Here is a 27,664-nt window from a genome sequence, read left to right as displayed (position 1 = left end):
CCACCCTGCCATCATAGCATGTGTGCCAATATGTATCCAGTTACACGGTAAAAAACTCAACAAACCCAGTGAGAACAGTAATGAAGTAGGTTAATTACTCTACTGACCGCGATGCAGTCCAGCAAAGTTCTTAGTTGCATCCATTAATAATAATAATAATAATAGTTTTTATTTATATAGCGCCAACATATTCCGCAGCGCTTTACAAATTATAGAGGGGACTTGTACAGACAATAGACATTACAGCATAACAGAAATACAGTTCAAAACAGATACCAGGAGGAATGAGGGCCCTGCTCGCAAGCTTACAAACTATGGGGAAAAGGGGAGACATGAGAGGTGGATGGTAACAATTGCTTTAGTTATTCGGACCGGCCATAGTGTAAGGCTCAGGTGTTCATGCAAAGCTGCATGAACCAGTTAACTGCCTAAGTATGTAACAGTACAGACACAGAGGCTATTAACTGCATAAAGTGTATGAGAACATGATAAGAGGAACCTGATTGTTTTTTTTTTTTTTTTTTTTTTTTTTTTTATAAATAGGCCACACAGGGATCGTTAGGTTAATGCATTGAGGCGGTAGGCCAGTCTGAACAAGTGAGTTTTTAGGGCACGCTTAAAACTGTGAGGATTGGGGATTAATCGTATTAACCTAGGTAGTGCATTCCAAAGAATCGGCGCAGCACGTGTAAAGTCTTGGAGACGGGAGTGGGAGGTTCTGATTATTGAGGATGCTAACCTGAGGTCATTAGCGGAGCGGAGGGCACGGGTAGGGTGGTAGACTGAGACCAGAGAGGAGATGTAGGGTGGTGCTGAGCCATGGAGTGCTTTGTGGATGAGGGTAGTAGTTTTGTACTGGATTCTGGAGTGGATGGGTAGCCAGTGTAATGACTGGCACAAGGTAGAGGCATCGGTGTAACGGTTGGTGAGGAATATGATCCTGGCAGCAGCATTCAGGACAGATTGGAGCGGGGAAAGTTTGGTAAGAGGGAGGCCGATTAGTAGAGAGTTACAATAGTCCAGACGAGAATGAATAAGTGAAACAGTCAGAGTTTTTGCAGAGTCGAAAGTAAGAAAAGGGCGAATTCTAGAAATATTTTTGAGATGCAGGTAAGCAGAGCGAGCCAGTGATCGGATGTGGGGGGTGAATGAAAGGTCAGAATCAAGTATGACCCCAAGGCAGCGGGCATGTTGCTTTGGAGTAATGGTGGAACCGCACACGGAGATGGCAATGTCAGGCAAAGGTAGGTTAGTAGAGAGAAAGGGCTGCACTTGGCGGGTACACGGAGGTCCTTGGCGAAATAAAGACGCGAGCAGGCAGCCTCGGCCGTTGGAGGCCTGAACGCAAAAAACAAGGCAGTGCAGCCAGTGCGATCCGTCAGTTCTAGGCCTTACACATACATTTTATTTTGTCATTATACACTTGTTATTTAACCATAATCTCGCTAATCTGCTGCAGGACAGGGACACAAAAGCCACCAGGTATTTCGTGTTAATATGCACCTCTGAGGAAGGAACAGAGTTTACCAAAACGTGAAAGAACAAGGACCGGAGTGTGATGTCACGCACTGCTGTACCTGCATAACATAGAGCCACAGACCCTGATTCCAGCAATGTGTCACTTACTGGGCTGCTTAGTGTAGATTTGATAAAATCACTGTTTTATCAGCAGGAGATTATCACTAAAGGACTAGTAACCCTGCTGCCAGGTAGTCAAGCACATCCATGAGCTCTTTATAACAGAGGAGTGTGCGAAGTTATACAGAGCTCAGTATTCAGAGAACTGCTAGATCTGCAGCAGATAAAGCAGTGATTTTTATCAAAATGACAGCAAGCGGCTAAATAAGTGACACATCTCTGGAATCAGTACCTCTTTCCCTACATTATTCTGCTTTCAGATAAATAGTCAGAACCTGGTGACAGGTTCCCTTTAAATTGTAATACATTAATATTAAATTCACTGTTTCGGACAGCCCTTTTACATGTTAAATTTAGCTTTCATAAAATGACAATAAACCAAGTCCTGTTCTATGGATGGATAGGTTGTTAGATCTTTGTATGGTGTTTCTGAACATTGCACCTGACAGATGCAGAACAGAAAGGTTACTGTCTGATTCCTAGCACTATGGCTTCAGGCTTTGCACCTACAATTTCAAACAATAATCTCGTCATAAAATAAGATTAAAAAGCAGTTTATCATTATTAATATAAAGTGTGATTATTTCCTTCTTAGGATTGACCTCCTGCCATAGAACAGGCTTGTGAAATATGTGCGATATAAATGATGAATAATTGTATCTATAGCAAGGACAGTAATAATTTATGAACTACGCCGCTCTTGTTGTTGTGTGTAATGACTTTTCCTTGTGCCTTAAATAAAACATGATAAATGTTGGCTGTGTAATCTTAAAGGGCTTTTCTGAAAAGAAAACGGGCAAGGCCCTCAAAGGTGATTTCATATAAGTGGCGCTACTTACCTTTAAAGACCTCACACCATTCCTGCTTTCTGCTGGGCTGTTTAGCTGGCAGCAATGACGTGCCATGTACATGTGCAGCCAGTTACTGGTCTCGTGCCATACACTGCTGCAACTGGTGATCAGCTGCAGTGGTCATGTATGTAGTGTCTCACTGCTGCAGCCAAGTAAAAAGAGCCATAAAGTGGCAGGGATTACACTAGGTTAGTGTTGTCTATTATTATTAATTTGTTATTTTATTCCATCACTCACACTCAGTCTCATCCTATAGAGCAGGAGGAGCAGATCAGACCTGTATTTTGTATGTTCAGATCCCCAGTATTTGTATGCATGACTCTATTGGATCCAGTGGGTGGTACAATTCATTGACTGACAGCCTTCCGTGGATGACTGTAGAGCAGGAGGAGCAGATCAGACCTGCGTTTTGTATGTTCAGATCCCCAGTATTTGTATGCATGACTCTATTGGAACCAGTGGGTGGTACAATTCAGTGACTGACAGCCTTTTGTGGATGACTGCATGCAGATATAGCTGTCAGTCACTAGTAGGACCGCCCAAGTATTTGTATGCATGACTCCATTGGATCCAGTGGGTGGTACAATTCAGTGACTGACAGCCTTCCGTGGATGACTGTAGAGCAGGAGGAGCAGATCAGACCTGCATTTTATATGTTCAGATCCCCAGTATTTGTATGCATGACTCCATTGGATCCAGTGGGTGGTACAATTCAGTGACTGACAGCCTTTTGTGGATGACTGCATGCAGATATAGCTGTCAGTCACTAGTAGGACCGCCCACTGGACTCGTATACGGACAAACACCAGGGATTTCAGTCAATACAATAGTTGGGGCTCTCTCACAAGCGAATGAATTGGACAAGTGCAGTTCTATAAATTGGATTGCACTCGGCCCTGTGTTCTAATATGGGGCAGTGCACATCTGGGATTATCTTCTCATTCCGATTCGGCATGAGAAAATAATCTCCGCATTCTGCGAGAATCTGATTGCACGCACCCATACAAGTCTATGGGTGCGTGTGAAACTTCGCACTGCACTCAGATGTCACCCAAGTGCAGTGCTATTACCACAGATGCCGGCGCTGGAGAAATTACTTTCTAAGTCTCCTCCGCACCTCTCCTACGATCTGTCATGCGAGACAGTCAGAGCACTGACACTCGGCACATTCTCGCAGCAGAGAGGGAGTCGGGGGTCGTTGGCATCCAATGCTATAAGCCAATGTGACCGCGGCGTTATACTCAATCCTTCCCACAGGCCTATATATCATTCTGCTCCGCTTCCCCTCCCTGTACCGTGCTGTCCTCACATTGGACCTCGTGCAACATGACAGGCTTCCATTAATGCCCTTGGTGTAGATAGGGTAAAGTTGTCCAGCTAGAAACATAATTAAAGCGGCTGCCCAGAACTATGATATTGATGACTTGAACCATTTTTTGATTTTGCACATGGCTCAGCCTTTTGTGTCATTTTCTTTAATGTTTGTAGGTGGTAGTTACAAAAAAAAAAAAAAAGATTTCTGCAATAAAGTTGGTATACTGCCATATATTTCTTATACCACGAAGGCTGTAGGTGATGATGTATTTCCTCACTCGCACAAATTCGCTAATAAGGGGAATAGGTAAAATCAACCCATATATTGCTGTACAGGTCTACAAAATGTAAATCCATCTACACCTTCATATTGTTTATCTGTTGCTGAGTAGCATTTAAATTAATATGTAAATGATGCATTAAGTGCTCTGGGTGTGACTGAGCACTTCACAAGTCACTGCCTCCTCTGTTTATTTCTTTTCCCAGCAACAGATTCTTTATTGCTAGTTCATTGTAACGTCCGGCACCAGGCAAGGAAATCAGGCAGTTCGCTTCAAAAGAGGCTGGTGCTGGGAGGGGAAACAACCTGCGGAGGCAGTGACTTGAGAAGTTCTGTCATACCCAGCGCACTTAGCACTTCATTTCCATGTCATGCAAAATGCTAATTACTTGGGAATGCAGCAACAGATAGAAGATATAAAGGTCTTGTTGGATTTATATTTCAAAGATGTGCATGACACTCGAGGGGGTGGGAAGAGATTTTAAGCCCATTAGATGGCTGTTGGACGATCGATGATTCTCTGGGAGGCAATTATGATCTCCATTCCAGATCTCCAATATACATTAGACCGTCTGCCGAGCCTGTCGATATTGGTAGGTTTGGCCACCACTAGCCTGTGTTTGGGTGTGGGGGTCTTCACTGACGGATTCCCTTTAAGCTTACATGAGGCAATAGCGTGAAGTGGTTATTATTACTGTAAGTCATGTTAGCACCCATCATTTCTAGAATTTACACTGTCCTTTATGACCATCACACATAGATATATTTTATTATTCATTTGTTACAATGGACAAGCGATTGTTTCCGCTAATAACATTGCCTTGTCACTTCCAGTTAAATAATTTGTCACATTAGAGGTATAATTACAATAGTTCTCTGATGAAGTTGCTTTGAAAAAATGTTCAACATCGGCTCCATATTTATAAAACCACACGAGACGCTGGTGTTGGTAGATCAGACCCATTGTGTCCCTCCTTATAACCCCCTGTAAGATGCCCCCTCTGCATGGGCAGCTCTATGATCTGTCTGCAGAAAATCTGTAGCTCATTGCTTGTATGCCCCCAGCAGGGCGGCTGGTTGTTATTTCCATTTGTAAGTGGCCATGGCTCTGACTCATTGCACGGAATATAAATATCTGTCTTCCCTCCCAATATGCGCATAATATCTGTATTTTTATTTCTTTTCTTTTTTTCCATTTCCAGTTGAGCGCCAACGTGCTGATCTTCCTTTGCACAAATATTATTGGTATTTGCACCCACTACCCTGCAGAGGTGTCCCAGAGGCAGGCATTCCAAGAAACTCGCGGCTACATCCAGGCCCGGCTGCACCTTCAGAGGGAGAACCAGCAGCAGGTGAGTGTGAAATGACAGCTGTGTGCCACGTCACGGGGGGGTGCCACGTCACAGGGTGTCTGCCAGTGATAAAACCAAGGTGATTAAATAATTAATTAGCGACAAGGAAAGCGACACTGTTAATCAGAATTGCTGAGATTTAGTTATTGATTTCCTATCCTTCAAGGTAATGTGTCATGAGAAAATGATACATTGTTCTAATCAGGTTTTTGTGTTACTTGTATTAAGAAAAAAAAATGTTGGCACTGGTATTTTTTATCATTGTCTTTAAAAAGGGGTTTTAACTGGGGCAGTTAATAATAAAAAATAAAATCAATCGGTGATTTACTCGCCCTCCCAGGGTCCAGTGCTGAGTTTCTGCCGCTGTTCCTGGTATCGGTTAATGTGTGCAACGATGATTGTCCCATATATACCGTGCCATGGCGTATCCGTGAGCTCAGCGGGTATGCTCGTGTAGACGGCGTATGCCATTCAGAGCTACCGAACTCCATGATTGGCTGCTACTGTCAATATTCTGTCAACACTACAGACAGTAAGAGTCCCAGGCAGCAGCTAGAGACTCTGCACTGGACTCGGGGAAGGTGAAAAAATCATTTTATTTTTATTTCTTTTTAATCATACTGCACTTTAAGGGTTTTCTGCGTTTTCTGCAAATAAAATTGGTAATCTAGAAATGTTCTCATTAGCCACTGGGGCCTTTTAAGACTCCAACTTCCTGTCCTTTTATGAAACCTTTTCAGCAAACTCCTTATCAGCAGATTCAGCATTACAATGTCTGATAACTCCTCTATACACAGCACAATAGGTAATGTCATGTTTCCCCTGCTCCACTTCCTTTCATAATGACTTTTGCACATGCTCATTAGATGCTTCAGTACAAAAGTCTCTGTTCTTTGCGGCTAATGTACATGTAAATTTTTACAACTATCAAGAGATTAAAAAAGTCCCAGTGGGCAGGATGAAAATTGCAAGATTTCTGTTTTGTATATTAAAGATTGTGATATGGAAAAATTGCCAGCACAAAAAGCGGATTTAATAAGATGTCAGACGATTCATGCGGCCCCAAACCAAAGACCCCATGAACCAGAACCTGGCAGCTCAATTGCATCTGGTGTTTCAATGTAAAAAATATTTTGCAGAGCCAAGTTCTTTGCTGCTCCTGGGTGGCTTTTTCCTGCTTGGCTCCAGGTGATTGACAAGTCTTCCCCAAGTGTGTGCTTAGTGAGAGACAGGTCAGTCACATCTAGTGATGCTGGGAGAAACTGTAAAGAGTAAATGTAGTTTAAGGAGCCTAGCCCCTGGCTGACACTTCCCAGCGCTGCCTCTGGCCGACACGTCCCAGCGCTGCCCCTGGCCGACACTTCCCAGCGCTGCCTCTGGCCGACACTTCCCAGCGCTGCCCCTGGCCGACACTTCCCAGCGCCGCCCCTGGCCGACACTTCCCAGCGCCGCCCCTGGCCGACACTTCCCAGCGCCGCCCCTGGCCGACACTTCCCAGGGCCCCCCCCCCGGCCGACACTTCCCAGCCTCACCTCTGGCCGACACTTCCAGCGCCGCCCCTGTCCGACACTTCCAGCGCTGCCCCTGGCCGACACTTCCCAGCCCCGCCCCTGGCCGACACTTCCCAGCCCCGCCTCTGGCCGACACTTCCCAGCCCCGCCCCTGGCCGACACTTCCCAGCCCTGGCCGACACTTCCAGCGCCGCCCCTGGCCGACACTTCCCAGCGCCGCCCCTGGCCGACACTTCCCAGCGCCGCCTCTGGCCGACACTTCCAGCGCCGCCCCTGGCCGACACTTCCCAGCGCCGCCCCTGGCCGACACTTCCCAGCGCTGCCTGTGGCCGACACTTCCAGCGCCGCCCCTGGCCGACACTTCCCAGCGCCGCCCCTGGCCGACACTTCCCAGCGCCGCCCCTGGCAGACACTTCCCAGCGCTGCCTCTGGCCGACACTTCCTAGCGCCGCCCCTGGCCGACACTTCCCAGCGCCGCCCCTGGCCGACACTTGGTAGCGCTGCCCCTGGCCGACACTTCCCAGCGCCGCCTCTGGCCGACACTTCCAGCGCCGCCCCTGGCCGACACTTCCCAGCGCCGCCCCTGGCCGACACTTCCCAGTGCTGCCTCTGGCCGACACTTCCAGCGCCGCCCCTGGCCAACACTTCCCAGCCCCGCCCCTGGCCGACACTACCCAGCCCCGCCCCTGGCCGACACTTCCCAGCCCCGCCCCTGGCCGACACTTCCCAGCCCCGCCCCTGGCCGACACTTGGTAGCGCCGCCCCTGGCCGACACCTCCCAGCGCCGCCCCTGGCCGACACTTCCCAGCCCCGCCCCTGGCCGACACTTGGTAGCGCTGCCCCTGGCCGACACTTCCCAGCGCCGCCCCTGGCCGACACTTCCCAGCCCCGCCCCTGGCCGACACTTCCCAGCCCCGCCCCTGGCCGACACTTCCCAGCCCCGCCCCTGACCGACACTTCCCAGCCCCGCCCCTGGCCGACACTTCCCAGCCCCGCCCCTGGCCGACACTTCCCAGCCCCGCCCCTGGCCGACACTTCCCAGCGCCGCCCCTGGCCGACACTTCCCAGCACTGCTAGAGGTGATTGACAGATCTCTCGCCAAATATACCTGTGGGTTCAGCATGTTGAAAAGCTAGCCAGGGGCCGAACCGGACTAAATTCTTCAATCTATATAGTGTCTGAAAGCCAGAGTGTTTCAGAGGATAATAGATCTTGCTGTAGTTGTGTAGCCAGATCTAATTCATGCTTCCTGTGATTTGGGCAGCATGAATTAAGTGACAGGTTCCCAGCCTCACCTCTGGCCGACACTTCCAGCGCCGCCCCTGTCCGACACTTCCAGCGCTGCCCCTGGCCGACACTTCCCAGCCCCGCCCCTGGCCGACACTTCCCAGCCCCGCCTCTGGCCGACACTTCCCAGCCCCGCCCCTGGCCGACACTTCCCAGCCCTGGCCGACACTTCCAGCGCCGCCCCTGGCCGACACTTCCAGCGCCGCCCCTGGCCGACACTTCCCAGCGCCGCCCCTGGCCGACACTTCCCAGCGCCGCCTCTGGCCGACACTTCCAGCGCCGCCCCTGGCCGACACTTCCCAGCGCCGCCCCTGGCCGACACTTCCCAGCGCTGCCTGTGGCCGACACTTCCAGCGCCGCCCCTGGCCGACACTTCCCAGCGCCGCCCCTGGCCGACACTTCCCAGCGCCGCCCCTGGCCGACACTTCCCAGCGCCGCCCCTGGCAGACACTTCCCAGCGCTGCCTCTGGCCGACACTTCCTAGCGCCGCCCCTGGCCGACACTTCCCAGCGCCGCCCCTGGCCGACACTTGGTAGCGCTGCCCCTGGCCGACACTTCCCAGCGCTGCCTCTGGCCGACACTTCCAGCGCCGCCCCTGGCCGACACTACCCAGCCCCGCCCCTGGCCGACACTTCCCAGCCCCGCCCCTGGCCGACACTTCCCAGCCCCGCCCCTGGCCGACACTTGGTAGCGCCGCCCCTGGCCGACACCTCCCAGCGCCGCCCCTGGCCGACACTTCCCAGCCCCGCCCCTGGCCGACACTTGGTAGCGCTGCCCCTGGCCGACACTTCCAGCGCCGCCCCTGGCCGACACTTCCCAGCCCCGCCCCTGGCCGACACTTCCCAGCCCCGCCCCTGGCCGACACTTCCCAGCCCCGCCCCTGGCCGACACTTCCCAGCCCCGCCCCTGGCCGACACTTCCCAGCCCCGCCCCTGGCCGACACTTCCCAGCCCCGCCCCTGGCCGACACTTCCCAGCCCCGCCCCTGGCCGACACTTCCCAGCGCCGCCCCTGGCCGACACTTCCCAGCACTGCTAGAGGTGATTGACAGATCTCTCGCCAAATATACCTGTGGGTTCAGCATGTTGAAAAGCTAGCCAGGGGCCGAACCGGACTAAATTCTTCAATCTATATAGTGTCTGAAAGCCAGAGTGTTTCAGAGGATAATAGATCTTGCTGTAGTTGTGTAGCCAGATCTAATTCATGCTTCCTGTGATTTGGGCAGCATGAATTAAGTGACAGGTTCCTTTTAAATTCTGTTGACACGTAAACGTTTTAAGGCCCCCATGCACGTTAGACTAAAGTCTGCCCGAACCACCAATATTGATGTGAATGACAACAGTCTAATGTGTATGGGGGCCTCCTGACTCTCCCCTGACAGATGATGTTGGGGAGAAAAAAAAAATTGGCACATATAATTTGTGACAGCCGATACTTTTCTTTTCTAGAACAAATCTGCAGCTCTCTCTCAGAAACCGTAAGAATACTTGGTCACACCGAGTGCTCTGTGTATGGGGAAGTCAGTGGCTGCTGGCCACACGATCATTTACCTGACCGCTATACAAAGTGTATTGGAGAGCCGTGCCCCCTTCATTGCCAACCAGGCACAGAGCTGGACAGTTTGCCGTGGCTATGCCTGCTACTGTAGCCTTTTATGTGAATAGGACCAATCTTCAGTACTAGGCACAACTGCTGCAAAATCTGTACAAGAATTGTAGGGACACTGCACCCTCAGTTAGCTGATCTATAGAGCAGCAAGGAAGGTGCCCCCCGATCCCCATACTGCTATTGCCTGTCCGAAGGATGAGGTCTTGGCAGCTAGTCATCCACTTGGCAAGCGGGAGGGGTACATAGCACAACAAGATTTCTTTGAGCTGTTAATCATTTCAAAGGAGACTTTCACCGTTTTTTTGTTGCCCCATCTGTGAGTAGAAGTATGTAGGGGCAGAGACCATGATTACACTTATTGGGCTGCTTGCTGCAGTTTTGATAAAATCACCTTTTTATGTATAGCTCTATCAGTTATCTGAATGCAGAGTCCTGTAGAACCCCACGCACACCACCGATTGGTAGCTTTCTGTGTACACTGTGCATAGGCAGAAAGCTGTCAATTAGTGGTGGGGTGAGGTCATACCGAGCTCATGAATATGGAGGACTACCTGGCAGCAGGTTTACTAGTCCTCTTGTGATAATATCCTGGTGATAAAATAGTGATGATATCACAACTGCAGAGAGCAGCCCAGTAATTGACACATTGCGGGAATCAGGGTCTTTGCCTCTACATCATGCTGCTGGCGACAGAGTCCTGAGTTTTTGGGGTTGATTTCTTGCTGACACATTCGGTTTAAAGGATTTTAAGGTAATTTACTGTAAGAGGTGGCATATACTCACTTTCCTTCTGATGCCCCATCACCCCGCCGTCCTGCTGGCCTTGTACCCTGCCAGTGTCCTCCCCAGTTAGTGGTTGGTGAGATTGGTTGCAGCTCTCAAGCACCATCCACGATTGAAGAGAGCGCGGACACCGGCAGGGGCCACAGCCAGCTGGACAGAGATGTGTCGGGAGAATGGAAGGTGGGTATATGCTCTTTCTTACCCACGCTGGAGCCATACGTCAAGATAAAGGGGCGGAAACACAAACCTGGCCGGCTCTGTGCTCGGCTCATTGACTGACTGCAATTATTGTTTTTGGAATGACCTGCAAAAATGCGAACTAACCGGTATTGTGTTTTCTCCTTCTCTGTGACCTCGCCTCTGCTGTGCAGGAGCGCCTCCTGCTGTCCGTGCTGCCACGTCACGTTGCAATGGAAATGAAAGAAGACATAAACACCAAAAAGGAGGATATGATGTTTCACAAAATCTACATACAGAAGCACGACAATGTGAGGTAATGTGGAGCCTTCAGAAATGCACAATGCAAGGCGGCAGCTAGAAGCGAGTGGCAGCCGGCCGGAGAAGGTGTACCCACGTCACGTATAAGATGTAGAATCGCGTTTTGCAGTGGCCATGTAATGGTCTGTACTTCTTGAAATAAGAATATGTATTTATTGGCGTTTCTGACCTCACGGCCTCTCTTTGCAGTATCCTCTTTGCCGACATTGAGGGCTTCACCAGCTTGGCATCACAATGCACGGCACAGGAACTTGTCATGACTTTGAACGAACTCTTTGCACGTTTCGACAAGCTAGCTGCCGTAAGTGACTTCTCAGTGTGCCATCTATGGAAAATGCATCATTAACAAAACATTACAATGTGTATCAAGCATGGCTTGTATCTCATATTATTGTCTAACTAAGCAAAATCCCATAAAACACTATTACTACAAAGTAAAGAAGACAGCAATAGATAGATTCATACAGATATGTACTGTTGCATCAATTATATCTGTTCATTAATAATAAATCTCTTTTTATAGACTTCTATTACTTGTGACTGAAGCTCTCATGCTGCCAGGGGAATAACGTGCCTTTCCTCCCGCTAGCGCGGGTCTAAGTGCTGGCGCTGCGCAGGTTCACAGCGCTATTTACCTGCAGATTAACCCCATGTCTGCAGGTTCATAGCCTTTTTTTCCGGTGACAGGTTCCCTTTTGTTAGACAGTTATTGATTACCCCTTTGCTATGAATAGTTGTGCGCTAGGTATCTCACATTACCATTTCCTTAGTTCTATGCTGGTGACACAGGCTGTAAAACTTATTAGTTAATGGGGGGGACATGTAAGGATTGCAGTCACCCAAAGTCCCTCCTGGCTGTAAGCAATAGCCCGTTTCTGCAGCCCGAGGTCTGATGAGCTGCTGGTGGAGTTTAGCACCAGGACTCGGACTACTACAGAGCTATTTTGGTTCTAAATATACATATTTAAGATCGTATTCATGCTAATATCCAAGTTGTGGCCAAAAACCGAGCAAACAAGGAGCGATGTTGTAACGTGTTAATATCTGTGTATGAGTTTCCACCCACGGTCTGAAATCTAGCTTAGCGCCAAGTATTAAAACTGGAAAAAAATAATAATTGGCTGCATTAAAAATTGTGCCACACACAGACTACAAATTTCCAAATGGCTGAGCATGAGAAGGAGGCCCCATGGTGAGGCTTGGCGGCCCCATGGTGAGGCTTGGCAGCCGCACGGCTCCTCTCGCATGCAGATCTCAGACATTATTTGGTTGCCTAACATTCGGGCGTTTTAACTTTTCCTTGGAGCTTGTTCTTGTTGAATGCTTTTTTTTGTGGTTTGTCTAATTATGTTACTGACTCATGGTTTAATAATTTGTTTTAAATCATTCCCACTTTTTTTTTTTCTTACTGCTTGCTGAACATTGTGTAAAAAGAAAAGAAAAAAAAAGAAAAGAAAAAAAATTTGAGCGAGGAACAAACTATAGCTGGAGGAATAATACAGCATTCACTTCACAGTACAACTTTGTACCTATGAAGGGCATCTCTGACTTCTCTGTTTATTCTTCCTGCATATTTCCAAAATTTCATGCCGATCATTTTCTGTTTCAAGGAAAACCACTGCTTGCGCATTAAGATCCTGGGCGACTGTTACTACTGTGTCTCTGGGCTGCCTGAGGCCCGCGCGGATCACGCTCACTGCTGTGTGGAGATGGGAGTTGATATGATTGAAGCCATCTCGTAAGTGGACCTTTGCTTCAAATGTAATTGTATAGGATTAATTAAAGCCGTACTTTTAACTTGTTTTCAATTATTTATATTTTTTTATACTAAGATGTCTCAAAATTTAGAATTTAAGTCACAAAACCGGAAGCTGCGAAGAAGGTGGGCTAGTGTCATTTACATTTTGTATTTTATTTAACTTTTGTTTGTTTTTCTTAAAGAGAATATGTCATCAGGTTTTTCCTATCTAATCTGAGATCAACATAATGTAGGGGCGAAACCCCAATTGTAGCTGTGATGCGGCTGCAGTGCAGTTTAGCGCAACCTAGTGGTAGTGACGGAAGAGAGGTTGCACACTCACAGCGTAGCAACACTGAACAGCCGCACAGGTATCACAGGTAACAAAAGAGTGGTCAGACGAGCAGAGTCAGAAACTGTCAGGAGCCGAAGTACCAGAGGTGACCGCAATGAACGAAGTCAGAGACCAGCCAGAATTCAGAGCCAAATGGGAGCGCGGTATCCAAAACGAGAGACGTAAGGCAGAGTCGGAGTACAAGCCAGAAGTCAAAGCCGGTCGGAGAACGAGGTATCAGAGACGGAAAACAAGAGGCGGGGTACAGAGATCAGGCCGAGTCATACACTGTTAAGAAAATCACCAGACGAACACTAAGTCAAATATAGGGAACAGATCTCACACAAATACGGGAAGACAGAGGCAGAAGGATCACCAGCATCTACGGGTCAGCTGCTCTAGCCTGGAAGCATGAACTATCATTGACACAGGCAACCAGAAATTGCACCAATAAATAGCCACCCAAAAGCCAAAGAGAGGCAGGAAAGGTTAACCCCTCCATGACCGGGCCAGGGGAAAAAAAAGAAAGAGGCACCAATTACTGATCGGCTGCTTTCTGCCTATTCACAGTGTACATAGAAAGCTGCCAATCAGTGGTCGGGGCGGAGTTATACAGCGCTCAGCATTCAGAGAACTGTTAGGGTATGTGTCCACCTTCAGGATGGCCGGCGCTTTAAACGGAGCGGAAATCTCTCTCCGCCCAAAGCCCCGCCCCCTTCTGGAGACACGATGATGCCGGATGTGTTTAGTGCACACATCCGGAATCATCGCACCCCACACATAGGGCCCTGTGATTTACCTTGCGGCGGTGCAGTGCCGCCGCAAGGTAAACGGACATGCTGCGATCTAAAAAGACGCGCCGCATGTCTGGAATCGCAGGGCCACTGGATGCGTGTATCCACGCATAGTGGAGACGGGATTTCATAAAATCCCCTCCACTATGCTGTAACATCTGGACGCTGCGGATTGAACACTGCGGCTCCACGCAGCGTTCAATCCGCAGCTAGTCCGGATGTAAAACGGCCCGTGGACACATACCCTTAGATCTGCAGAAGATAAAACTGGTTTTAATAAAAACTACAGCACCATTATTATTACATTATGCTGCTCTCAGAGGAAGTAGCAAAACCTAGTCACAGTTACAATTTAAAGAGGTTATCCATGGTATAAAAAATGGCAGAGAATGTGATTAAATAAAAACAACCATTACTCATTTGGTTAAACCCCTGCTGTTTCAGCAATGCCACTTCTGTGATCCCCTTTGGTCTTTGTATACTTTGCTATAGAAATCATGTGATGCAAATGGATGTGTGCACTGCAGCCAATCACTGGCCTCAGTAGTCTTGTGATATTCATGGAGGCATCATGGCTGAGGCCAACGATTGGCTGCAGCAGTCTCTCATTAATGTGCAGCATAGCATCTGCGCACATTAGGGATAACTGCAGTAGAGGGTTTACCAGGTTGTTATTCTTTTGTTCTTTTTATTGTACCACTCTGCTCTTAAGGATTTTTTTCAGCTTCTGGACAGCGCTTTAAATGTTGATGGTGTTACCCGAATGATGCTATGACCTTGACAAACGTTTTGTTTTTTTTCCATTTCAGGTTAGTAAGAGAAGTAACAGGGGTAAATGTAAACATGCGAGTGGGAATACACAGTGGGCGAGTTCACTGTGGTGTCCTCGGCCTGCGAAAGTGGCAGTTTGACGTATGGTCTAATGATGTGACTTTGGCCAATCATATGGAAGCTGGCGGCAAGGCAGGGTGAGTGACACCGCTAACCTCCGCAGTGCTGGGTTAGGCTCTGTTCACATCACTTTTATTGCACATGTTTGGTATATATGCCGGAATAAGTTTCCAGTATATATATATATATATATATATATATATATATATATATATATATATATATATATATATATATATATACACCGTATATACTCGAGTATAGGTCGACCAGAGTATAAGCCGACCCCCCCTAATTTTGCCACAAAAAACTGGGAAATCTTATTGACTCGAGTATAAGCCTAGGGTAGAAAATGCAGCAGGTACCGGTGAATTTCAAAAATAAAAATAGATGCTCCATACTGTTTATTATTGCCCCATAAGATGCTCCATATAAAGCTATGCCACATATAATGCTCCATACTGTTCATTATTGCCCCATAGATGCTCCATATAAAGCTATGCCACATATAATGCTCCATATTGTTCATTATTGCCCCATAGATACTCCATATAAAGCTGTGCCATATAGTGCTCTGCATCGTTCATTATTGCCCCATAGATGTGCTATAGAAAGCTCTGCCATATAGTGCTCTGCACCGTTCATTATTGCCCCATAGATGTGCCATAGAAAACTGTGCTACCGGTTATATAATGCTGCGGCTGCTGCAATAAAAAAAAAGCCATACAAACCTCTCTTGCTTGCAGCTCCTCAGCGTCCCGTCTCAGCGTCTTTCCGCACTGACTGTTCAGGCAGAGGGCGGCGCGCACACTTTTTGCGTCATTGCGTCTTCTGACCTGCACAGTCAGAGCCAGAGGACGGGAAGACGGACCGGTGCCCGGCGGGTGGAACGTGGACAGGTGAATATGTAATACTTACCTGCTCCCGGCGTCCCGCTCCTTCCCCCGGACAGCTGGTCTCCGGGTGCTGCAGCCTCTTCCTGTATCAGCGGTCACCGTTACCGCTCATTAGAGAAATGAATATGCGGCTCCACCCCTATGGGAGTGGAGTCCATATTCATAAGTTTAATGAGCGGTCCCACGTGACCGCTGAACAGGGAAAGAGCTGCAGCACCGAAGACCGTGGGACGGCAGGGGGAGCGCCAGGAGCACCGGGAGCAGGTAAGTATGCCTCAGACCTCTCTCCCCCTCACCCGCCGACCCCACCGCCGACCGTGACTCGAGTATAAGCCGTGAGGGGCACTTTCAGCCCAAAAATTTGGGCTGAAAATCTCAGCTTATACTCGAGTATATGCGGTGTGTGTATATGTATGTATATATATAGATAGATAGATAGATATATAATTTTATCTATGTATATATGTGTGTGTGTGTGTGTATATATATATATATATATACATACATACATACATACATACATACATACATACATACATACCGTATATACTCGAGTATACTCCGAGATTTTCAGCCCAAATTTTTGGGCTGAAAGTGCCCCTCTCGGCTTATACTCGAGTACATACCGTGTGTGTGTATGTATGTATATAGATAGATAGATATTGGCCGTCGGACGTGTGCATTTATGCATTTGTAAATGTTATGTGAACACAGAATAACTTATGTCAGCTACACATAAACCTCATATTAAGTCTGTTCATTGGAGTAATGATGTCTGCTCTTGTTCCTGATCAGGAGGATTCACATCACAAGTGCTACATTAAATTATCTGAATGGAGATTATGAGGTGGAACCTGGTCATGGAGGTGAGAGAAATGCTTATCTCAAGGAACACAACATCAAAACTTTCCTGGTGACCGGGTGCAGCCAGAAGAGGGTAAGTTAGAGAACACAGACCTAAACCTACGCTAAATAGTTTTACCTTACCTTGATCTTCTTCTGTGTTTGATGCTGATAATAGCAGCTCCTACAAGAATGTGAGTATTTCACAAACCTATGATCCGTGATTTATCTAATATATAATTGCCTAGAATACTACTTCCTGCAATTTGTGCCAACTTCCGTGGCTTTGTCCGGAGCTAATGTCCGGAGCTAATGTCCGGAGCTAATGTCCGGAGCTAATGTCCGGAGATTAATTGCCTAGAATACTACTTCCTGCAATTTGTGCCAACTTCCGTGGCTTTGTCCGGAGCTAATGTCCGGAGCTAATGTCCGGAGCTAATGTCCGGAGCTAATGTGCGGAGCTAATGTCCGGAGCTAATGTCCGGAGATAAGTGACGTCAACAGTGTCCAGTGTCTGATTGGTTGCCGCCTGCTGCGAGCGACCAATCAGAAACGTGCCGTACTGTGACACACTCCGCCCGCCATTTTGGTGTGATTTTTGAATTTTTACCTCACAGCAAGTTTCTACTGCGTGGAGGCGGGCCCAGTGACGTTGCCCTTCAAGCTCCTGCCGAATTTCGTCAAAAAAATGATAATACCATTTACCAAAACTATATATATTTAGTTGTGAAGTGGTTCAGTGACATTTTCACACCAATTTTGAACTTTTGTTTGGTGTTTTCTCCATATACTGCCTATTATTTTTGTTCTTTCTTACTATTATTTATTAATTGTATTATTCTTACATTTGAATAAATAAAGTATATATGGATTCTAGACTCCCGATTCTTTAGAATCGGGCTGCCATCTAGTGTATCATAATTAATTTGGTTTGCTTTGGATTATCAGATTATTGCTGCTAAAGTACAATTCACTCATCATCAGATTCCTCATTGAAAGGTGTTGTGTCTTTCAAATTGTGACCATGTGCAATGCGTAAGATTCCCGGTTATTCTCTGTGCTAATCGGTGGTCATGTATATGATTTGCATGTGCGGACTAGACTCTGCTTCCCTCGGTTCCCTACAGTTGAGAAATACTGAATTAGTCTAATTAGCACACGACTACAAATCGCTCACACCTGGAATACCGAGGAAATCCTGACAGTGTGCAAGATTCTGCAGTCTGCAGATTTTTGTCCCAAGTCAAACAGCCCCGTGGAATGGATAGTATTCAAAACTTCAGCGCTTGGGCTTTTCACGTATGTTTTTTTTTTTTTTTTTAAAGTGTTGTCTGGTTTTAAACTACCAGACTGTAGTCACTAAATGACTGGCCTGTGACTCCTCTTATTAGGCTCACTGCACACTGTGATGATTCTCTGGCACTGGAAACAGCGGTCATGAGACTGCAAGTATGCAATATGCATACTCCTGGCCACATTTCAACTAATACACTAGCATTGAGGTAAGCCGCCCCCATCTAGCCGACATGTGGCCGGGAGTACACGTATTGCTGGTGCCAGAGAATCCTCACAGTGCGCAGTGCATGCAATGTCAGGATTCACCAGCCTGCAGTCACATACAGTGACCAGAGCCTTTTAGACCAGACCTCCACTTTAATTTAAAGATCTGTGTATCTGTTCTGTTAATATCAGTGTGTCTTGTTCTGAACAGGTTTTTGCAGTGCAACAGTTATTCTACCTGCTGCCACAAAAAAAATCCCCATACTAGCTGCCAAGTAGCCAGGTGTACTGAATGGAGAATTAGGCGTTCTGTAGTTGAATATCTGTAAGGTGAATACCAAGGGTCTACAAGCAAATAGTGTTTCTTAGTATTCTGATTGATCATTGACAGTAGAAAGTGACACGTTCACTTCTGGTCCTATTTACTTTAGTTCTTGGTTGGTTTTTTAATATTCATAGAAGCAGACTGGATCATGAGAGCTTGTGATGTCAAGTTTTTTTTTGCCCCTGATAGACATGGTCCGGAAGAATCGCCATTGCTCATTCTATCTATGATATTTTCTTGTCACAAGCATTAAAATGTGCCAGGACTGCTGTTGGAAGGTCTGCTCTTTAGTTGAGAGTGTCCTATAAATGGTGTTTGTGTATGTTCAATTACAGAAAGAAGAAAAGGCCATGCTGGCTAAACTACAAAGAGCCCGAGCCAACTCAAACGAAGGCCTTACACGGGTCTGGGTACCTGAAAGATCCTTTCCACGCAACAAAGGCTCAAAGGCTTTTCGTCAAATGGTGAGTAAAAAGCTCTGAATTATTGGTATCTCACAGTGGGTGTAATGCTCAGTGTGAATCATTCTTATATTGGTTTTAGGGTAAAAGTTACCAGAATGAAAAACAATATTGGTATTATATGTAATCTGTCAGCAGGCTTTTTTTGTTTAGTCTGAGAGCAGCAAAATATAGGGGCAGAGACCATGATATCAGGGATGTCTTATTATACTGCATTATCACTGCCAGACTAGGTCTCAGGTGCTGTGCAGTCCAGCCAATCTGTGTAACCCCGCCCCATCACCGATTGGCAGCGTGGGAGCTGTCCCGAGGGGCTTCTGACCAGCTGGAGCTGTCTCGAGGGGCTTCTGACCAGCTGGAGCTGTCCCGAGGGGCTTCTGACCAGCTGGAGCTGTCCCTATGGGCTTCTGGCCAGCTGGAACTGTCCTGAGGGGCTTCTGGCCAGCTGGAACTGTCCCGAGGGGCTTCTGACCATCTGGAGCTGTCCCGAGGGGCTTCTGACCAGCTGGAGCTGACTCCGAGGGGCTTCTGACCAGCTGGAGCTGTCTCGAGGGGTTTCTGACCAGCTGGAGCTGTCCCGGGGGGCTTCTGGCCAGCTGGAACTGTCGCGAGGGGCTTCTTCCCATCTGGAGCTGTCCCGAGGGGTTTCTGACCAGCTGGAGCTGTCCCGAGAGGTTTCTGACCAGCTGGAGCTGTCCCGAGGGGCTTCTGACCAGCTGGAGCTGTCCCGAGGGGGTTCTGAAGACTGGTCTGCACAGCTAGTTAATTCATTTTTTTTGTGTAAAAATTGTTTTTTGAATTAGATAAGCTCTTAAGTCTTAACTGCATGTTTTCAGTTTATAGATTTTTGCCTTTGAAAATCAAATGTTCCAGGTTTTTATAACTTAACAGGATTTTAGGCTAGTCTATTTCTTCCTCAAGTTCATAGTAAAAGATAAAATGACAACTGAATGTGCCGGTACCATTTTACTCTTTTGTGGGTCAGTGTAGAAAACCTATAATTATACGCTGATGGAACTAGGATCAGAGCAGGCCAGATTGTAAATCCACCTGAAAATGAGATTGACCAAGAATGGACTTTATTTTGGAATGAAACCTGTAATTTCCCGTGGTGAGTGACCTCTGGCCCACCTGTAGTGAGCACACTCTGGAGCATACGTTTCCCATGTGCATGCTGCGGTGAATGAACCAGAGATGATTGTCTTGTTAGTAATGCTGTGACAGCAGAGCCGCGTTGCTCGTGTTTCCGGACTCTCTGGATTCACACAGGCTGCTGGTTTTCCCAAGGATTGAGCGTGAGAGAGGCCCCCTGGTGAGGGAAGGCAAAGACAACACAGGGACGCAGAGCTCTTCTCTCAGAAACACTTAATTAAATAGTTTGTCAGAGGACCTCCTGTGGGATCTGCCTAATGAGACATGCCAAGGGGCGAGCAACTCCCAAGTCACATGCCTTTCTCCGCCAAATCTTTCCTAAAGGCACGATGCTGCCTTGTCACATATACCCCAAAGACTGTCTATTTACAATGTGTTCTGCTTCAGTAGATTAATCCGAACGAGCGAATGAGTCAAACTGCATTGTGCACACGTGGAACCAGGAGGTGTTTTACCCATTCTGATGTCATGTCTTGGCAAAGGCTAAAGCCCCTGGAAATCCATCCATAATAAATAAGCTGTAATTACTGATTCCATGTGAACCTTCTCCAGACTAATGAGCAGACTGTATTGAAATAAGCTTCACAGTACACATGCTATACTCTGTGGGGGGCTGCTGGTTCTAGACGGGTGTGGAAAGTCTGAGCACATTAGTGCTCTAATTTTCAGACAAGGAGATCTGTGAAACCGATGTATATGTTCTGACGGCTGATGTCCTATACTAAACCTGTCAGATCTACCAGGATCCTATGCATTGTTCTTTTCCGTGACTGTTTCAGTTATAGCTCTGAAAATCGTACAAGCCGCAAAAATAATGGTATTCAGCTCCTGCTGTCAGTGGGGCCCCGAATTTCCCAATCAATTTCCCTCAGTTACACAGGAACGCATTTTAACCCAACAGTGACCAGATTTCACAATACAGTCTGCATACAGTATTAAATTCTCTCGATCTGATTAGGCTGCTGGAGGTTTTGAAAAGAAAGGACTGCTGCAAAATACTTCTTAAAAGTTTAAAGGGGTTGTCCACTACTAGGACAACCCCTTCTTGATTGAAATGTTTGGCCCCCATAAAATAATAAAGCTTATATTCTCCTCCCATGCTGGCACCGTTCCCGCGGTGTCGGCGCTCGTTTTCCTGGAGCTCCCCTGCGGTTGTTGTGACACGTCCCCGCCTTCAGACAAATGGAACATGAAGAGGAAGTCCGGGCAGCGGCTGATCTCACTTCCTATTCATGTTCATTTCGACAAGAAGCGGGGACAGTGACGCCGGCGCTGATTGAGCTCCGGTGTCACAGCAACTGCACAGGAGGCCTGGGAGAAGGAGTGCCCACACCGCGGGAGGTGAGAATAAGCTATATTATTCTATGGGGAGCCAAGCGAGGGGTGTGACTAGAAGGTGTCCAAGTAGTGAACAACTTCTTTAATTCCGCCTGATTGACAGCTCTTCAGTATCTTTTTTTTTTCCCTGATGCTGCTGAGATTTCACGCTGCTCAGTACAAACCGCAGCTGTCAGGTTAGGTGGTTAAGAGACTAAATATACCTGGACTCATGAGATCTCGCCCTCATTATCTGGACTCAATGAAAAAATGTCTAACATTTTATATTTATTATTGTTATATAACAATAGATTTTCAAAGTAAGCACACGAGTCTCATCAGATGGTAAAGATCAGTTTCGTAATGTATGTAGTTAGTATTGTAAATCCGGTGACAGATCTTCTTTAAACAGTAAAAAAAGGAATGAATTAAAAAAAAATCTTCCACATGTATGTCACTAGAAAGTGATGCGTACTTTAAATCCATAGCTTCCCATGCTCATGATATGTGCCAGGGTAGTGTCTTTTGGCATACACTGGGCAGATATTCCTCTGCATATGCCAATGTGTGTGTTTTGGGTATTTTTTTTTTAATGTCAGTGGGTGATCTATGCCATTGTATGCCTATATAGTATCATACAACACATCATTCAATCTGAGCTGTAAGTTGCTACTCTCCCCTTGTTCACACTAATATTAAAATGGGAAGCTGCAAAAAATTGGAGCATCTAACTTCAAACCGTAGTGATCAGTGATATAAATCATATTCACATGGGCAAATTGTACCTTGGTTGCCATGGTGGCTGCCAACCCGCCAGAACAAATAGAGATGGACCACAAGACTCATGTGGACATGCATTTAAAGCATAACCGTCATTTTGCTTTTTTATTTCATAAGTTAATAGTACACATGAAAATAAGCAACTTTGTAATGTATCTTATCAAAGAAATCTGCTTCTTTCTCCTCCTGGACTGAGCTTTCATTTTTTAAATTTTCAGTTCTTGGGTAAAATCTGTATTCAGCGAAGACAGATTGTTACATTACAGAGACAGGAGACGGCAGCTGCTACTGATACGATTCTATGTAAAGGTGAGAAAGAGGGAGAAGCTGAGGGAAAGCAGCACTCCTCTGTTCTTCATAGAATCTTATCAATAGAACCTGCCATCTCCTATCTCAGTAATGTAACAATCTGTCTTCCCTGAATACGGATTTTTACCAGAGGATTGAGAATCTAAAAAAAAAAAAAATCAGTCCTGGAGGAGAAAGAAGCAGACTTCTCTGATAAGATGTTTTCCAAAGTTGCAGATTTCTCTGATAAGGTATATTACAAAGTTGCTTATTTTCATGTGTACTATTGATTTGTGAAATAAAAATGTAAATGACAATTACACTTTAGGCCATGTTCACACGTTGCAGATTTCCCTGCGGATTTTTCTGCACTAAAAACCGCAGCTCTTGGCAGAAAACGCAGGTGCGGTTTTTGGTGCGTTTTTTGATGCGGTTTTTAGTGCGGTTTTTTTATGCAGTTTTCTCTGCAGATTGTCTGTGTGTTTGCTAGGAAGTTTTTTTGCTAGGAAGTAAGGGTTAAAATGGCTGAAAATACCCTAACCCTACCCCTAACCCTACCCCTAACCCTAACTGTAGTGGGGGAAAAAAAAAATTTCTTTATTTTATTATTGTTACTACCTATGGGGGTGATAAAGGGGGGGGGGTCATTTACTTTTTTTTTATTTTGATCACTGTGAGGTTATCACAGTGATCAAAATATGCCTGGAACGAATCTGCCGGCCGGCAGATTCGTTGGGCGCACTGCGTATGCGCCCGCCATTTTGGAAGATGACGGCACCCAGGGAGAAGACGGACGGACGGACACCGGGAGGCCCGGTAAGTATAAGGGGGGGGAGATGAGGGCACGGGGGGTGGCATCGGAGCATGGGGGGGTGGGATTGGAGCACGGGGGGACAGCCACACTCCGCCCACGCACTTCCTGCTGCAGCGGTTTCTGCACCACAAACCACAGAAAACCCGCAGATATTTTTTCGTCTGCGGGTTTGACCTCACAATGGAGGTCTATGGGTGCAGAACCGCTGCAGTTCCGCACAAAGAAGTGACATTGTCCTTCTTTTTTCCCGCAGCAATTCAGCGTGTTTTTTTTCGGGATTTTCCGCAATGTGGGCACAGCGGTTCTTGTTTTCCATAGGGTAACATTGTACTGTACCCTGCATGGAAAACAGCTGCGGACCCGCAGTTAAAAACGCATAGTGTGAACATGGCCTTAAGGTTTGAATGTCATTGATAAGTCGGAATACAATAAAAGTAATGATGGCCAATGTTTCAGTCTACAAAATTTTATTATTCCGCTATCATGAGAAAAGCCACCCCTCAAGTGTGAAATTGTCAGTAAATGATGCAGGGAAATCAGCGGGTTATAAAAATAAGGTAGATGTCTTTGTTTCAGTGCCACGGCTATCCATGAACACAGTTTAGATATCCCTAGTAAGAAACAATGTATTTTTATTTCCGTGGCTTCTTTCTTTTGGAATTTAACGTTTCCCATAAACAACTCTGATTCAAATAAATAGCGGATCAAATTCTCTTCAATTACAGTATCGCTTACATGATTTATCGCAGTAATTGTACATGTTTGGTTTTCTTAAATTATCAAGGGATGTTATAGTTTGTTTACATGTGGATTGATGGCAAACTCACTATTGTGGCCCACTTTATGCTGTAATATATGTATATCCACCACTGAGTTTGCCTAAAGCTAAATGTGATGTCACAGACAGAAATTCATCTTTCCCGACTTGTATTCCCCCAGAGTCCCACATAAGCCCATAGAAGTGTGATGTTACTTGTCTGGATCCACTCGTCACAGCCACTTCTCACAAGTGGGTTAGTGTATCTGATGAGGTCTGTGAATGTGAGATGTGTGAAACCAGTCTAAGTACTCACTACAATGTCTGAATGGGCCGCAGGTCTCCTGAACCGAACTCGCCCACCTAATGGGCATGCACAAGGCTGTTAAATTTAGGGCAGGAGACCCTTTCCTACTCTGAACATCACGATCCTAAATTGGACTGTGAAATTATGTTGAGTGAAAATGGCCCGAGATCCACTTATGTCACACAGCAACTTACACTTAGAATATCTCAGTAGTTTACCATATTGAAACTCACTTGTGATGTCACAGCAGCTTACCCGACTGAAACTCACTTGTGATGTCACAGCAGCTTACCTTACTGAAACTCACTTGTGATGTCACAGCAGCTTACCTTACTGAAACTCACTTGTGATGTCACAGCAGCTTACCTTACTGAAACTCACTTGTGATGTCACAGCAGCTTACCCGACTGAAACTCACTTGTGATGTCACAGCAGCTTACCTGACTGAAACTCACTTGTGATGTCACAGCAGCTTACCTTACTGAAACTCACTTGTGATGTCACAGCAGCTTACCTTACTGAAACTCACTTGTGATGTCACAGCAGCTTACCTTACTGAAACTCACTTGTGATGTCACAGCAGCTTACCTGACTGAAACTCACTTGTGATGTCACAGCAGCTTACCTGACTGAAACTCACTTGTGATGTCACAGCAGCTTACCTGACTGAAACTCACTTGTGATGTCACAGCAGCTTACCTTACTGAAACTCACTTGTGATGTCACAGCAGCTTACCTTACTGAAACTCACTTGTGATGTCACAGCAGCTTACCCGACTGAAACTCACTTGTGATGTCACAGCAGCTTACCTGACTGAAACTCACTTGTAATGTCACAGCAACTTACCCGACTGAAACTAACCTTTGATGTCACAGCAGCTTACCTTAGTGAAACTCACTTGTGATGTCACAGCAGCTTACCTGACTGAAACTCACTTGTAATGTCACAGCAACTTACCCGACTGAAACTAACCTTTGATGTCACAGCAGCTTACCTTAGTGAAACTCACTTGTGATGTCACAGCAGCTTACCTGACTAAATCACAGCTGTGATAACACTGCCACTTCCTGACTGAAAGACTGTTTTCTGTCTTGGCTCTGTTTTTTTACAGAATAGCAAATATAATGACTGATTCCATTGACTTGAAATTGGTCACCAAGGTTTCCTGTTTATGTTCCGAGATAAAATTGCACACAATTCTGCACACCATAGAGCAGAGTGTGTTACCGCCAAATATGATGGTAAACTGTGAGGCCTGTGAAAGGAGCCGTTTTGTTCAGGAGAACTCTATGGAATGGAGCATTGTTATAAAGTTGTAATTGGCGAGAGATTGTATAGGTTTAATCTGTTTATAGTTTATTAGGTGACATATTTCTTTTCTATACTTGCACAACCAAGAGTAGTCGTAAACAAAATGTTGCTCCCTGGATACATGAGATAAGCTCTGGGTGCTTGCACTCCCTACACCATCAAGATACTCTAAAGGTACCGTCACATTTAGCGACGCTGCTGCGATCTAGACAATGATCCCGATCGCTGCAGCGTCGCTGTGTGGTCGTTGGAGAGCTGTCACACAGACAGCTCTCCAGCGACCAACGATCCCGAAGTCCCCGGGTAACAAGGGTAAACATCGGGTTACAGTGACGTCACCGCTGTGCTCTGCTTTACGGCGGCCGGCGCTCACCGTCAGTGCGGGAAGCTGAAGGCGAGGGACGTGACCAGACACCGGAATGTAAGTATGTAGTGTTTGGTTTTTTTTACATTTACAATGGTAACCAGGGTAAACATCGGGTTACTAAGCGCGGCCCTGCGCTTAGTAACCCGATGTTTACCCTGGTTACCAGTGAAGACATCAGAGATGTCAGCGGGAGATCCAGCGACGAAATAAAGTCCTGGACTTTCCCCAGCGACCAATGATCTCCCAGCAGGGGCCTGATCGTTGGTCGCTGTCACACAACGATTTCGTTAAAACGTTACAAAAAGCAACAATATCGTTATGTGTGACTGTACCTTTAGTTGTAGCACCACATACGTGCATATCTTTAACCCTTTCCAAACTCCCTTTAAATAACAGTGTGTGTGTGTAGACCGCTCAAAATAACGGGAACACTAAAATACCACATCCTAGGTATCACTGAATTAAATATTGCAGTTGCAAATCTTTATTACATAGTGGAATGCATTGAGGACAATAAAACATAATGATCAATGTAAATCAACATTAATATCCCGTGGGGTCCTCGATTTGGAATGATACTCAAAAGCAAAGTGGAAAATGAAAATACCGGCCGATCTCCTTACTCACTGTTGATGTCAAGCTTCTGGCCAAGGTGTTGGCGACTAGGTTGACGAGTGTCATCTCCGGCCTGGTACACCCAGACCAATCTGGCTTTATGCCTGATAGATCCACGGCGGTCAATCTACGGAGATTGTTTATGAATCTGCAGCTTAAGTCTGACAACTGTGGCCAGAGAGTCATTGCATCCTTAGATGCCCATGAGGCATTCGACAGTGTGGAATGGGGATATCTTTGGCAGGTATTGCAGTGTATGGGGTTTGGCTCGCAGTTTGTGTCCTGGATTCAGCTGCTGTACTCGCGACCGTTGGCTAGAGTCAGGGTGAATGGGGAGTTATCAAGGACTATACATTTGGCGAGAGGAACGAGAAAGGGGTGTCCACTCTCTCCTCTTTTGTTTGCCCTGGCTGTGGAACCATTGGCTGCTAAGCTTCGACAGTCGGACGAGGTGTCAGGGTTTAAATATAAGATGATGGAAGAAAAAGTGGCGCTGTACGCGGATGACATCCTACTGTTTCTGGCAGACCTGTTCACTTCCTTGAGGGGTGCTATTGGGCTTATTGAAAGATTTGGGGCATTGTCGGGGCTGATGATAAATTGGAGTAAGTCTATTTTGTTCAAGGTAGATGATGTGGAAGATGAGGGGAGTGAGCCGCTGGAGGAGGGGCGATTGAGGGTGGTAAGTCACTTTAAATACCTTGGGATATGGATCTCGATGCCTGTGGCGGACTACATACATAAGAATCTGACTCCGATCTTAAGTATTCTTAAGGCAAAAGTGGATGCTTGGATTAAGTTGCATTTATCTGTGGTAGGCAGGGTGAATCTCATCAAAATGGTTCTGATGCCGAAAATCCTATATGTTCTTCATAACGCGCAAGTTTGGATACCGTGGCGAAAATTTAGACAGATTAACTTACCCTGTTTAGAAATTTGGTATGGGGGAGACGTCACCCACGGATCAGGCTGGAGACGCTTCAACGGCCCAAGGATGAGGGGGGCTTGGCATTGCCTAACCCTGAAGTATATTTTCTGGCAGCCCAGAGTCA

The 27,664-nt window shown here is 46.6% G+C and overlaps 1 protein-coding gene across 1 annotated transcript in view; it reads left to right on the top strand.

Moving 5' to 3' along the window:
• Positions 1-27,664, top strand: part of ADCY6 (adenylate cyclase 6) — a 299,518-nt gene that overhangs the window by 222,519 nt on the left and 49,335 nt on the right. The window contains exons 4-10 of the mRNA XM_069758332.1: positions 5,286-5,435; positions 10,995-11,116; positions 11,311-11,422; positions 12,732-12,859; positions 14,797-14,955; positions 16,570-16,711; positions 18,778-18,906. Coding sequence (XP_069614433.1) covers positions 5,286-5,435; positions 10,995-11,116; positions 11,311-11,422; positions 12,732-12,859; positions 14,797-14,955; positions 16,570-16,711; positions 18,778-18,906 — 942 coding nt within the window. The remainder of the gene's footprint in view (positions 1-5,285; positions 5,436-10,994; positions 11,117-11,310; positions 11,423-12,731; positions 12,860-14,796; positions 14,956-16,569; positions 16,712-18,777; positions 18,907-27,664) is intronic.

Source organism: Ranitomeya imitator, chromosome 3 (assembly GCF_032444005.1).
Source record: "Ranitomeya imitator isolate aRanImi1 chromosome 3, aRanImi1.pri, whole genome shotgun sequence".
NCBI classification, from domain to species: domain Eukaryota; kingdom Metazoa; phylum Chordata; class Amphibia; order Anura; family Dendrobatidae; genus Ranitomeya; species Ranitomeya imitator.
This window is presented reverse-complemented; position numbering and strand designations above follow the sequence as displayed.